Source organism: Bombyx mandarina, chromosome 04, assembly GCF_030267445.1.
Source record: "Bombyx mandarina strain Sakado chromosome 04, ASM3026744v2".
Lineage (NCBI taxonomy): Eukaryota > Metazoa > Arthropoda > Insecta > Lepidoptera > Bombycidae > Bombyx > Bombyx mandarina.
The window spans coordinates 4480149-4495376 of record NC_143211.1 but is presented as its reverse complement, the minus strand read 5'-3'; the positions used below and the strand labels follow the sequence as shown (position 1 = coordinate 4495376).

At 35.7% G+C, this 15228-nt stretch overlaps 1 protein-coding gene across 3 annotated transcripts in view; it reads left to right on the top strand.

Annotated features, from left to right (window-relative positions):
* LOC114247192 (serine/threonine-protein kinase 24) overlaps window positions 1–15228 on the top strand; it is an 87182-nt gene that overhangs the window by 18288 nt on the left and 53666 nt on the right. For 2 of the 3 annotated variants that reach the window (XM_089740210.1, XM_089740209.1), the window contains exon 2: window positions 4958–5179. In XM_089740210.1, the coding sequence (XP_089596336.1) occupies window positions 4958–5179 (222 nt within the window). Of the gene's footprint in view, window positions 1–4954; window positions 5180–15228 lie in introns of all 3 variants that reach the window. The other variant, XM_028180080.2, reaches the window with a different exon arrangement.

The following is a 15228-nucleotide window of genomic DNA, read 5'->3' as shown; positions in this document are numbered from 1 at the left end:
TGACGAGATCTGATGCAGACTTCTATACTTAATATAAAAGATCTACAAATCTACAGTGGTTTTTACGGATGTTCCGTTATAACTACTGAACCGTGCATCCAATTGACTTGAAACTTGGTATCCATGTAGAAAATACATGTACTTAATAGATAGGCTAATATTTATGTGAGTCTTGGACTCCCTACACTAGTTGCGGGGGCATTAATGATGAGAATCTTTGTGGGGATGACAAATAATAATGTTAATTTTAAATGCCCATCGAATCGGGCAGGTACAGCTAGTAAGCTAATAATGTCAGTGCATGAGGCCTAGTCCATTTCCTAGTCTCGCAATGGACAGACACCGTATCAAATGACGATTGCGTACACCAATATAGTAACCGTGTTCGTTTTTGTTTTTGTTTTGTTAATACAGGTTGACTAAGACTAACATTTATTATAAATTTAATAAACATATATTTATTTATTTTGATTTGAAAATCTAACAACGTATATTTTTTGCATTTTGACAAACCGTTCAAAGAATTCTGCTGCTATAGGTACAAATATTAATAAAATAAAATTACAAAAGTTTTTGTGTGCGAGGTCCGAGGACCAGTTACGAGGTCATTTCGGGTCATTTAGCGACAGTATAGACGAATAAGACCCTAGCTGTCCGTGACCACGAAAACTATAAAGTGTTGGAAACGTCGGAAATTATAAAATGAACAATGAATAAAATTCAAAACGAAATTGGTTATTTCGGCGTAATTCTTTTCTGGTCTGCAAATCCTTTCAAAAAAGTTAAGTTGATGTCGTATGCTATCATTATAAGTTTCATTTTTTTTTTTTTTTTTTTTTTTTTTTTTCCTACCTATGCTGATAGCCTTGAGAGGCTATTTCAGCTTCACCCTAACGTTTGTAGGTGAGCTCGCGGGGCTCAACCGGAGAGTTGCTAACACTGACCCTAGCAAGAGCAGTGCTTCGCAGAATCTACCACCGGATCGGAAACGCGACCCACTGAGAAGATCCGGCGAGAAACTCAGTGGGCTGGAAGTTTCATAGTGAGGATATCAATTCAACACAGCTTGTCGAAAACAATTTTGCCTCAGATTTGTAAAAACAGCTAATACCACCATAGCGCCTATTTCCGTGACGTCATCATACGTTCCGGCTCAAAAGGAAACTAAATAATAATTGTTTATTTTTAAACCGTGAGCACGTTTATCCTTTTAAGCGAGTTAAAAATAGGTAAAAAATTTTTTATATCATTTTATTTGAATGTGTAAAAACCTACATCTACTGATGTTTGAAATTGGCAATTTACTAGCTTTGACGTCCAGATTATGATGATCTTTCCCTTTTTAATCTTTTCACATACTATATACGCTTTATTAAATACGCAATTGAAAAGTCTAAGAATAAGTCATTATAGTTTTAATCCACCAAGCTTTACTCTATAGTACCTACGCCACAGACAATTTGTGTACATTGTATACACATTTTAAAAACTGTACCCTTCTCCTTGGGCAGTAACTTTGCAAGGAGTAATGTTTATCACGAAACACAATTTTTGACACAGGGCCTGTCTGTCTACACGTGATCATTGTCAAACCGATAACTGCTTTATGGACTTTTTGAAGATTTCAATATATAGAGCATTATTATTAATTTAATAATAGAACAATGTGAAATGAAGTACATATCTATTCACTGTATTTTCTCAGATATTGTATATCCCTTAATATAAACCGTGACCAAATCTTCACAATGTTATCTTAATACCGAAGCTAACTCTGAAAGTTACGGTATCGTATTGTTTCAATCTAAACGACTTTTAATTTTTATATGAAAACTTTTTACGTAAATTTTATCTTTCAAAAAGAGCTATATCTCATTTTGGTGTAAAAGCTTTCTCTCTGCTTTAATTCGCATCTTAAAAAGTGGAGTTGATGTTCTATGGCGCTCAAAGTTATTTCAGGTTTTCAGATTGAAAATAACATTGCTTTATAATATCTAATGCAAAAAAATATTATAGTTTTTATTAAGGCTTTCGTCTTATGACTCATTTTTGGCGTTTTTGAGTTTTTAGACGTAGCGTTTTACTAAAGAAAAATAAATAATGAAGCTATATTTTCTCGAACGAACGAATTTTATAGAAAAGTGAGTGCTGATTCTGAGATACGTTTTTTTGATTCCGTAAATGCTATTTAACTTTATCAAAGCGAAATAAATGAAACGCAGATGGAGCTTTCGAGTTTATGAGAAAGAATATTAAACGTATAAATATATACAAAAACAGCACAATGAACATAGTATATGTATAAAATAACAATTTCGTGTAAATATAAAAAACGGTGATAATATCGTTTTAAGCTATGTATTCTTTTAGACAACTTTGTATAGAGTGTAAGTAAATAAAATAAAGAAATTATATTGCAATCTTGTGTATCTTGTATTTTGAAATTTTTATTAATACCAAACTATTGTTTTCAGTTTTCGCGAGTCATAGATGTAATTAAAATTACTGTTACTGTTAAATCTCCGGCTTATGAATTTCATTTTGAATTATTACTTAGGGAATTGAGCACAATACTCAAATTTTTACGAATGACACCGTAGTCGTCCGAGTTACCACGAAAACTGTATAAAAACATTTTGTAAATGAAAATAATAAAAGCGAAATAAACACGTAAAACCAGTTTAAGTAATACTAAATTTAATATGTATTTTATTCAATACTAAAGATTATACGTCTGTCTCTTTATCTTGTTCAATGCAGATTATAAAACCGAAAATAGACTTTTCAACTATACGTGGTACCATGATTCGCTATAGTTTTAAATATGGTGTATGTGTTTAGATAGGCCAGGACTAAAATTTACACGTATATTACTTGAACCGGTTGAAAAATGTGTACTTTTTTTTTATTGCTTAGATGGGTGGACGAGCTCACAGCCCACCTGGTGTTAAGTGGTTACTGGAGCCCATAGACACCTACAACGTACATGCGCCGCCCACCTTGAGATATAAGTTCTAAGATCTCAGTATAGTTACAACGGCTGCCCCACCCTTCAAACCGAAACGCATTACTGCTTCACGGCAGAAATACAAGAGGTCAAGAGGTCACAAGAGGACTCACAAGAGGTCCTACCACCAGTATAATAAAAGCTTTTATGTTAATTTTCAAGCGCTTATTAAATCGACCGCTCGTCGTGTATGTATGAGACATAAAATTTTACTTTCGCTACACGTTATCTTCTTTAAAAACGTGAAGAATTTTGTATCGATATGTGGTAATAGGATTGTGAGTCCGAACACGTCTTGGTTCAACTATGTCACGTGTCTCAACCCGGATAAAAGCAGCCACGTGCTCATGCTTAATTCGCCGTATAATTTTATGAAGTATATACTAACATCTACTTTCTAAACGCAAAAGTATTGTATGTAAAAATATCGTTAGCCGCTCTATCTCTCTAATCAATTATTTTGCCAAGCTTAGCTTAATTACTTAATAACTAATAATTTATTAAGCGATTGAATTAATTATCAAATAAAATATTTACACAAGGATTTCAATAAATTTGGTACGTTAAATTCTGTGTTTATTATTTGAGTTTCAAATTACTCCTGAATTATCTTCTGAAACCGAGTTACCCTTTCGCGTGTTACTAAATTAAAAAACTGTGCGCTTAATTTTGACTTCGAAATGGATAAATATTATTTACGTTAAGGGCATTAGAAGTTTTTAAAATTCGTTGGTTTCGACTTTATTAGATTTTAGTATAGTTTTCTGCACATCTGTTTATTTTAATGCGAAGTCTTCATGAGTATGCATATTTGAGACAAATTAAGATATTTCCGTTGTCTTTTATACAGTTTTAATGAGTTTTTGTTGAGTTTGCGAAATAACATTAGAGTTGCTGTACGGAAATTCTAATGCACCTCGCGACTGTATGCCCTTGACTCTTCGGTCAATGCAAATAAAATGTCATGTTAATAAGTTGCGAATTCTTAAACACGACACTGCGTATACTAAACTGATTTTATTTTTTCATACAAAATTTCCGGAGCGTGAGGTGACATCACTTGTTCATTTTGCAGCACGTCTTTCTTCCACTTCTTCAATAACATAAATAATAATAAATGTAAAAGAAGTGGTGTCCTAGGCAGACGGCTGATTCGGCTCGAACAGTATGGTAAAGGTTAAATGTTTGTCAAATGACCACGAAGTCTGCGGATTTAAAAAGTAAAACGCAAAGCGCGTTATATCTTAGGGCTATCTTAATTTAAATAATATTTTTAAGTTATGATATCTTATAAAATGTTTTTATCTTATTAAAAAAACCACCTTGTATTTCACCTATTTCTCTCCAGAGAATTGCCCTTGTAGGCAGACGAGCATACGGCCCACCTGATGGTGAGTGGTTACCGTCGCCCACGGACTTCAGCAATGCCAGGGGCAGAGCCAAGCCGCTGCCTACCGTTTAATACTCTCCACAAGCCTCGTTTGAAGAACTTAAAAGAGCTAGTTCCATGGCCTCTAGTTTTCCGGATATAGAATTTATTTTGACATTGATGAACATCGTAAAATTGATCTAAAGTATTTTGATTTTGTTGTTATTTTAGTTCTGTTCGGTACCTTCGTAAGAGAAAACACGACTATTTATTTAATAACGTGACGTGATGAGAGGGTAATGTCGTTTATATGTAGTAAATTATCAAGCTGTAATTATCAATTTTACATATACACAATCAGTTTTAAATCTTTCATTATCAGAATACGAACGATTAGTATGAAAACGATTATATCACAAATAAATAATTATTTTAAGTATTTGTTTTTCCAAACGTGAGTTATTATTGAACAATAAATGACAGGAACAAAATCAAAAGCTTTGTGCTGCTAATTTATGTTTCTTTAATGGACAGCTCGTATTTCTTATGGTTTATTTAAAATATATGTTTTTTCACAAAAGGTCGACCCGGAGCTGATCTTCACGAAACAAGAGAAGATCGGCAAAGGTTCCTTCGGCGAGGTGTTTAAAGGCGTGGACAATAGAACCCAACAGGTTGTAGCCATTAAAATAATAGACTTGGAAGAAGCCGAAGATGAAATCGAAGATATTCAACAAGAAATCATGGTGCTGTCACAGTGTGACAGTCCATACGTCACTAAATATTATGGATCATACTTGAAGGTCAGTGAAATTTTCCGTTTCCCATATTCGTTTTTGCTTAGCGTAAAACAATTTGACATGATGATAAATCGGACTCATCGTTCGAGTTAATGCGGGTGATGTTCTTCGCTATTCATTGACGCCGACGTTTATTACCTTTATGAAGACCGATAACATGTACGTGCGTATTGGAGCACATGCCGAGATTTACCTCTATGAATATATTACGTTTTCTCGTGTCAGACTCGAGGTAGCCGCATCAATCACTGTCTGCGAAGTTAGGTCTCGTTATCTACGTCAGAGCTTTTGTGGAAGACGAGACAACGATCACAAATAATGGACTTCATCTATTAAGAGTAGTAGTATTCTGAATGTTATCTATAACATCCGCACTCACGTCCGTTCGAATTTGTAGGTTCGCTGCTGAATATAAATTTGTTTTTTTTTTTGTATATTGCGTGATTCCATTGCTCTTGTTCAGAACCGTGACGCGCTGAATGGCTTCACAGCTTCGTAGCATTGTTACCACTTACCCAGATGGAATAACAGAAAGCGTCACCGCAGTGTCGCGCCGCCATTTAATAACTAGGGATAGTAGTTTTATAACTGCTTCTCGATTTTCCGTTGTCTCTCTTATAATTGCGCTTGGCGGCACAATTGCTTGTAATGATACGTTTATAATGTCGTGACAGTAGGTAATAAGTTTTTTTTTTTTTTTTTTCGTATTGCGACAGCCAATTTGCGTATGCATGCTTGAAATTAACTGTGGCACAATTTAACTTATTGTACTATGTTCGTTACGCAACGTATATTTGAATGTCACGAAATTTGTAACTTGCAGTCGCAATGGAACGTTCGCCCGATCGTGTAATTTGTTCGCGTGCTTTATTACCTGGCTGATGCCCGTCACGAAGTCTTTGAGGTCAGAACGATGCGAATACGGAACCGGTTCCTAATAATCTAGGTTCATTACGATGATTTACTTTCGAATTTATGTTTCGTGTTCGTGTGATTGTTACACGGCTTTCGTATACATATGAAACAAACAAAAAATCATCGATGTAAGATGAATTAAATGTATCCCCGTGCCAAACGATTCGTATCTGATGGAACGCTCAAATCGAACTCTCAGAAATTGATTTCATTGACAAAGTTCATCAATCAATATATTGCCATTATCTTCTATGAGTACCTAACTATTATATTATTATGTAGACGTTTCTCGACAAGAACAAATTTGGAAACAATATAACGTTGATTGCGTTTCTAACTCTTTTTGTATAAGTCTTCACTGGAGTTCAGAGCATCGAGAATGTTTCAGTGATTCATTAAAAATGTTAATCAATTCAGTCCACCTCGCCTCTGAATTATCAAACATTTCATTAAACAATATTAAATTTAAAATATGCTTAAAAAGGCAATACAATTAAAAGTATATGGTACACATGTTAAAAAATTTACAAAATATAATTGATTAAATAAGTAAAAACCGAGTTTCGTAGTTTCTATACGATTAGCTGTAGTAAAAGTTAATTAATTTTTCCTCTGTTTCGCGTTTTTAAACCACCAAACAATTCGTCAAGCACATTTCGTAACAATGTGGATATTCAATCATGTTTTTTCTCTCGTCGATCGTAATGAAATCGTTCCAATAGCCATATCATTCTGCCAGTTCTTAACATCACTTCAGGTTTTTTTAATTGAAAATACATCTCTATTACGCTAGAACGTTGGCTGTTCAACAAGTCAGTCTTTATTTTGTAATAAAAGATCGATCAAGGCTCTTGTAGAACAAAACCAAAGATTAACACCTATATATATACGAAAAGATAATTTTTCAGGAATAATATTAAAATTAAGACTTAAAATTTTACTATAGATCGCATTCCATAGACATAACTCCATCACTTGTCAAAACTTCATAATTTGTTGTGTTTTCAGTATGACGCATCGTGTCGGCTGCTGTAAATGCGTTACCTATTGCAATCTTGACATACTTTCCAAAGCTGTCGTTATACATGCCTTACAAAATACGATGCAACGTGTTCTTTACACGCCCACTATAATACGCTATACGCTGCAATACGCTATTATATTTATCTTTAAGCAGCTGTACTAAAACAGACATTTAAAAACTCTACATTAAGAAATAATTTCATAGTTGACTTGTCGTCATATTTGAATTTCATTTTTTTTTGTTTATTATTTCGTTTAGCAAACAGACCGCGTCAAAGTTGCTAAATTCGGTTGAATTATAATTTTGTGTAAACATGTTACGAGCGTCAGACTCACGAATACAAAGTTTTGACATATGCGCGAGTTATGAAAAGTATGCGCACAATAATAATAATTATTAATAAAGTGGCTTCGGTATTTTTCTATGGTTTTTTGTTGTTAATTTTAGACAATTACATTTGAGACAATTATATAGCAATTACTTTTTGTATATATTTTCATGTTTATTTTATGTTTTATAATTTCCAACATTTTAAGAACAAGTGAGAACCTGAAACTGCCGTCCCGTGACTTTCGTCTTTTGAGTCCAAGGTTTTGGTCCAGTTTGGTATAGTAACCTAATTCCTGGGGAAAATTTTAATCTTAAAATTAAATTTATTTGGCCATGTGAAATATGATGCCCCATAAAGAACCAAACATTTTTAAATTTACTTTTACCACCGGACACTGAAGTTTACACGGAGATTTTTATTTCCTTGGAATGATTAACCGTCCGACGACGTATGCCTGACATAACATTGATTGCCTCATTATTTATTCGGATCTGTTTGATCGCGAAAATCGTTTTACTCGACGGCTAAAGATAGCAAACAATTTATATTGCAACATTCACAATTTTAATAAAATTGGTTCTGCGAAAAGAGCCTTTTAATTAAAACACATTTAAGCACTTTTATAAACATACTACTATGTTTAATTTTGAATTAAATTAATTTAGATGTCTGTTAGCATCAAATTTTGTACGTATTAAGCAAGCAATCATGGTCTTGGTAAAGTAATATTTATTTATAGCAGTACCTTTACAGTAAAACATTGAATGCTATATTTATTAATAACAATATGGAATTTAAAAAAAATCATCGTTAGATAATACTAGCACTATTGCAATATGTATAGCCATAAATGTAGACTTTACCAGCATTCAACTATAACCGATAATTTTTTTTTTCGTCAATAGCTTGAAATCGTCGTGGCCTAAATGATACGACGCCCGCTACATTTGTATTGAGCGATGAGACTGTTCCGGTGTTCGGATCCCGCAGGCAGTCACTTTTTTATAATGAAATATATACTTAAAAATACTTTGACGGTGAAGGAATAAATAACCTAGTGTAATATTTTTTTTTGCTTAATTACTGATCGTTAGGTGCCTTGTGAGCCCGCACGGATTGGTACCACCGTCCTACCTATTTCTGCCGTGAAGCAGTAAGTTAAGCAGCCATTAAGTTTTTTGGGGGGCAATCGCTGTACTGTAATAACGGAGGCTTAAAAATCGTGTCAAGGTGAGTGGCGGCATTAACGTGGTTAACCACTTAACACCAGATAGTCCGTGTGCTCGTCATTCTATCTTGGCAATAAAAAAAATAAAATACACTTGGTAATCATCGCAATGGTGCAGTAATATTGATGTGATTAATAATAATACTAAAAACGAAAGATATATTTATGATCCAAGTTCTCATGGACGAAGTTCTGAAACGTTCTCAAAATCTTTGGTTGGATCATCGAGCGGTTTACGTCAGTGTGATGAATGAAATTAAATGTGACGTGGATAAGTTGAGCTCGTGTGTAGAGAGAGGGTTTTCGTGGGCATAATTCCGAATGCGGATGTATGACGGAATGGGCGGACAGAGGTGAAGGACGCCGCACCGATGACTCACCAAACGTCTGCCTTTGGCAAAGGGAAAATGTCAAGATCGTATCATCTTATGTTTCCAGGTTTTTTTTTTATTGCTTAGATGAGTGGACGAGCTCACAGCCCACCTGGTGTTAAGTGGTTACTGGAGCCCATAAACATCTACAACGCAAATGCGCCACCCACCTTGAGACATAAGTTCTAAGGTCTCAGTATAGTTACAACGGCTGCCCCACCCTTCAAACCGAAACGCGTTATTGCTTCACGGCAGAAATAGGCAGGGCGGTGGTACCTACCCGTGCGGACTCACAAGAGGTCCTACCACCAGTAAAATTGGTGCAATTAAAAGGCAGTTTTGCGCTGTAATCTATTTTTTTTCAGTCATGTCCCAATTAATTTCTTAAGTATTTTGATAGTTTATGATCCGTCGTATTAAGAAATTTATATAAAAGAAACAGCATATTTGCCTTTAAAAATAAATGTCAAGGTGCCGTTAATTCCGACATTTTTTAATGTCATGCATAATTGTTTCATATTGAAAATAAATGTTTCTATCTATTTAATTTATTTTATGATCATAAATGGTTTATAAGAAAGATTTAAAAAATATCGTTAGTTTCTATTTGTGTTCACAATATAAATTACATGTTACTCTGACTAATCTAGTATTAATTAGTTTAATACTGGATCGTCTATCTGATCTTATGATGACTGTAAAATGCTTTACTTATCTTAAGTACCTATACACTAAACGCATTAGCGCCGCCGCCACGCCGTGACCTTCCTTCGGGTGGTGTCAGGTGTCAAGGTTCACAAACCAAATCATAACTGTCCCATAATAGAACTGGCCACGTAAGGAATGACCCGAAACGGGCGATTGTCTAGCAAAAGGGCCGCATACTGAACTTCACGACTCACAGACAGATGAACAAGCTAAATTAAATAATAAATATGACATGTTTGATATGATGGAGAACTTTTGTTTTGTGTGTATTCTCAGTGAAATTCAGTCCGTCCTTTATTTTGACTGCAATGCGGACCGGGCGCGGTGACGGCATAGGAGGGACCCGAATCGTTTCTGAACTTAGAAGGTTAAATTCCAAAGTTTTCAATTTACTTATTGGATTGTTCTATTCAAATCGATTTACGCTTCATAATTGAGTAGAAAGCTAAGGTCTCTGATTGTTTGTTAAAAAAAAACCATTATAAATCTTGAAACAATTACGTATGAACCGAAGCAATGACTATGTAAATGCTTTGCACAAGTCAATTATTATTAATATAACAGTGTTCAATAGAATGTAGTCAAGTTTATGTTTCCAACGAAATTAAGTTAGTACCAAGCTGTGTCTCGTCGCTCAAGTTTGTTTTCTTTTCTCTTCAGGGTTCAATAACTTTCATCTTATTGGTTTTTTGTTGACATTTAGATGGTATCTTGTATTGAGTAAACGGCTTACAAAGAATAAATTATATTTTTAACTGACAAAAGGAAATCTCTCATTTGATTCGTCTTTCGATTGATCTCGAACCCAAAAAAAAAAGAGAAACAGTGTGGAGTTGAAAAATAAACATTTAATTTTTTATTGTTATTTTAACCTTAAGAATATAAATGTATGATTGAGTGTTCGTACGACAAGCTCACTTTTGCCCAACTTAAATCGCTGTGCATGTAAAAAAATAGATTTTGTAAATTGCTGACAATTATAACACCTAGTCTCTGTTGAATATTGCCTGCCATCATAAATTAATTCCATTAGCGCCATTCACTCGTTAGCTTTTATACAATTTGTCGACGTATTTCCTCGCTTTTTACCAAATTACGTTTTGATTTGCCGCCCTCCCTTCGGAAGAGTGATTTTCAATGACTAATGGCGGTCCTAATTTAGGATGATGCAACCCAAATGAATGCCCGTAAACAGCGTGTCGTTTTAAGATTTATTTGCTTCTTATAGGTGTTTGTGGACGATGTTTTACTTTAAATTAAATGATGTTATTATTGATAGCTGAGTCCCGCGATGTTACCCGCGGTTATTGTGGTACCGCGGGTGACGCCGCGGGGCGAAGCTAGTCTAAAAAAGTAGCCTAATCCTTATATCATCAGCTACCTATCAGTGAAAGTCTCGTCAAAATCGGTCCAGCCGTTACAGAGATTAGCCGGAACAAACAGACAGACAGACAAAAATTGTAATTTTTTTTATTTTAGTGTAGGTATGTACCGTATATACCTAGTCAGGTCATAAATTCTGTCACATGTTTAATGTAAAATAATTGAAACAAGTTTATTCATTATGTAACCATTCATATACCAAAATGAACTTAACAAAACATAGATTCTTATGACACTAAAGTTTATTCAAAATGACCTCCGTGATTTTGAATACAGGCCTTCAATCTGCGCGGCCAGTCGTCTATTGCAGCACGAACGAGGTCCATGTCAATATCGGTGGCTGCCTTAATCAAGGATGTCTTGAGTGACTCCAAATTGGGATGAGGCTTTGAGCACGCCTTTTCCTCCAAGTGTTGCCATATCTTGTAATCTAACGGATTCAAATCTGGACTGGAGGAGGGCCAGTCTTCGTGCCGGATGAAGTCGATTTCACGCGCCGCCAGCCAGTCTTGTGTGCTCTTCGCTCTATGAGCTGGCGCCGAATCTTGTTGGAATACCCAGTGCCTGTTATTGAACATGGTAAGAGAAACAGGTTCCACAAGGTTCGTCAGGACTGTATTTTGATACACAACTGCATTCGTTTTTACACCTTTCTCACAAAAATGTACCTCTGTTAAGCCGGAATATGGTTGCTCGCTTCTTCACTACTGTGTGCGTACACGTTATCATTTTGTTTGTTGTAGCTCTCTTCTACGGTAAAAATTTTTTCATCCGAAAAAAGAATTTTCCGATATTTTTTTCCCGCGTACCGCTTCAACAAAGCGCGGCATCACTTCAGTCTCAGGTCCATTAGACGAGCATTCAAAGGATGTCCTGTTTTTCTTCGATATGCCCGAAGCCCTAAGTCTTCATTTAACACCCTTTTCACCGTGGTTCTGCTTAACCCCATCTGAAGGGCCAACAGTTTCTGCTTACGTTTGGGATTTCTTTGAATTCGCGCCTTCACAGCTTTTATCACTGCTGGAGTCCTAACAGACCGAGGGCGACCACTTCTTGACCTGCCATCTACACTAGAGTCTTCATTGTATCGTTTGATGGTACGATAAACGAATCTTTTGGTTGTATTCAAATTTTTCAGTATGTTAAAAATTTGAATTGGCGCGTAACCGCAACGATGCAACGCAATAACTGCAACACGGTCTCCTTTAAGCGTCCACTCCATATTTAAAAATGAGTAAAATTCTAAAAGTATACATTTTTATTTTCATGAACAATTCGAAATTCGAATTCAATAACCTTTTTTGTGGCCAGCATTCTAAAAGAAAAGTTTTTATTGTGTGACAATACTTATGACCTGACTAGGTATATTCATATGCATGTAGTAAAAAGCGGTTATTTTAATATTACAAACAGACACTCCAATTTTATTGATATGTATAGATTATAAATTATTTCTTTGCTTTGATAGAAATGCTATAATTTCCCATATCTTTAAGGTAACATATATTTTTTTAATTATTCTGTTTTTTTTTTCATTTTGACTTGGTTTGTAATCAGATGACTAAAACACATTGAATTATCAAAATTAAACTTATTATTTAAAGAGAAAAGTGATTACAGTTTTAAAACCCTAACCATAACCTTTGTGCACGATTTTGAGTGCCTCTTTAGAAATTATTAAAACGAAGATTAACTCAGAACTTTTATTTTTCAATTTTATTGGATCTAAAAATATTTTTATCATTTAAAAAATGGCGACTAGTTAATTTTATTAACATCATTTAATGTGTAATTCGATAGTTTTACGGCTTAATGATATTATAAAATCGATAAAGGCAATTGTTGCCTACTTACAATTGTTACTATTTTATATAGTTATTGTAATATAAGGAAATTTTTATTAATACACGTTATTAATCGCGTGATGCTTTGGGTAAATGCCGCCGTCCTATCTCTGTTTCTGAAGCAAGCAGATCATGCGATCCGCTTTAGGACTTTATCTGTTTTATTACACTAGTTTTATTAAAACAAATATTCGCCTAATGGTCGAAATTCGACCGCAATCACCGGCACTTCAAGATTCATTTTATGTATTACATTTTCTATTATTATATGTAAGTATTATTGTATTATCAAAATATAAAAGATACTCGAATTATCTTTTATTGAACTGTCTATATCTCGTCAGTACTCAGCAAAAAAATGCGTTGAGGGATAAAGAAAATGGTACAGTACCGTCTCGTCTTGCCTTGCCTTGTTTGTTTGTTTATTTATTTATTTATAATGTTTACGTATTATATTACATTATAAACTTAAATAAATCTATTGTTACCTAATAGGTAGCTTAAGATCTCCTCACTACGCAGAAACCCGCCGCCGCCGAGCAGGGGGTCGGGACCAGGGTCGTATCCGTGACCTGGCCCCCTAAGAGCTAGGGGTCCCACCCGTTTTGTGCGGGGAGAAACCCAGACGTGGGGTGGCGTGCTTTGCACGCTCACCCGCAGTAGGAAGCCGGGTGATGGTAGACCGCGTTCCCCCGACCGCTCTGGGGGAAGGTGTAACGCGGCGCCATCAAAGCGGGCTCTCGGCCCGCTGAACGAGGGAACCGGTGGTCGTGTCGCTGGCGGCCGCCGGTCCGGCGTCCGTGGGACGGTGGGATGGATGTAATGTGCTCTGCGTCAACCCTGTCCCGCCGTTTCAATAGCCCCGACTGGGCTCCGGCCCGGTCCGAGGTAGGGCGCCGGTTGTGAGCGGCAGGAGTTTTTAGTGAGGTTCAACTCCCACATACCCCACCTGCCGCGCGGGTGGGGATCCGGCGATTTTCTCCTGTGGGAAAAAAATAAAAAAAATAAAATAGGTAGCTTAAGATGGGTCGAGTTATTCACGAAAAATCCATTAACCGCCTCAACACCAGGTGGATCTTTGTCTGCCATATAATATATCCGAATCTTTTAAAAGAAACATGTAAAAACTGTGTGGTATATTTCTCAAACTCTTCTTACGTTGCCATTGTTACGGTGCGTCGGATATTTTGGGTAATATTATCTTTATACCGTGATGTCCCCCGCCTAAGCGTTTTCCCCTTAATCCTCGTAAACCCTCAACCCGGTTGCGTCATTGCAATGTGTACAAAGGAAGCCCTATCTCGTCGTTTAGATATGTTTCCAGCGAGAAAATTGGAGCTTATTAGACCTTTTTTGTTATAGCTTAGAGCGTAGGCAACATTTTTCAGGTCGAAACAGGAATCGCGGTAATTTCGGGTTCAATCCTTGGCTTTATTTTCTATAAAAAGTAAAAAAATCCGGAGAAAACGTGTTTCTGAACTGTAATTTCAACTTTAGTCCTGTTTTAAGTGTAAAGATTTTATGACGATACTTTAGAGTGTAATGGCACGCAGCTTTACATAAAACCTTTTGGTTTCCTTTTTTTTGATACCACTGAATAATAGTATTCTTTGAGAGAGGGAGAGAAAGAGAAAGATCGAGAGAACGGAGACATCTGTATTCGCAATAAGATTGCCTGTTCACTGTATTGTGATGTTACATATTTTATTTTTCCATTTATGTCCTATAAAGCGTACCAATATAATGAAATCTATCAGCGAGTAGAATAGTTCCGGTAAAACCTTGAGACAGTACACATGACACTGACAATGCTAAAGGCATTGGTACGTCTCTGCTTACTATAAAATTCTCTCTTAATATAATTTATAAGGTTTTAGGCTTGTTTTAAGTGTCGTACCGTTACATAAATTCCATAGGGGAAATTCATTATAATTTTTATACGTACATAGGTGTCAGTTAAGATCGCTGAAAATGGAATAGATTAGAGCTGAGTGATACCAGATTACAGGGTGTACTTCGTTGGTAGTTAGTTTGATGATTAAGACAAATGTAGGTACTATCTCCATTATATCTCTAGGTATCCAAGTTTCTCTACATACTCAGGGAGTCTAAACAATCTGTGAGATCGCGATCATCAACGATTCGAATGGGTCGTCATTGTTTGGAACGGGAGCAATCGATATTTTGGAGCATCAGTCCACAGGTTTTCTCCGCGTAGTCGTTTACGATAGTATTACTAAGCTAAGCT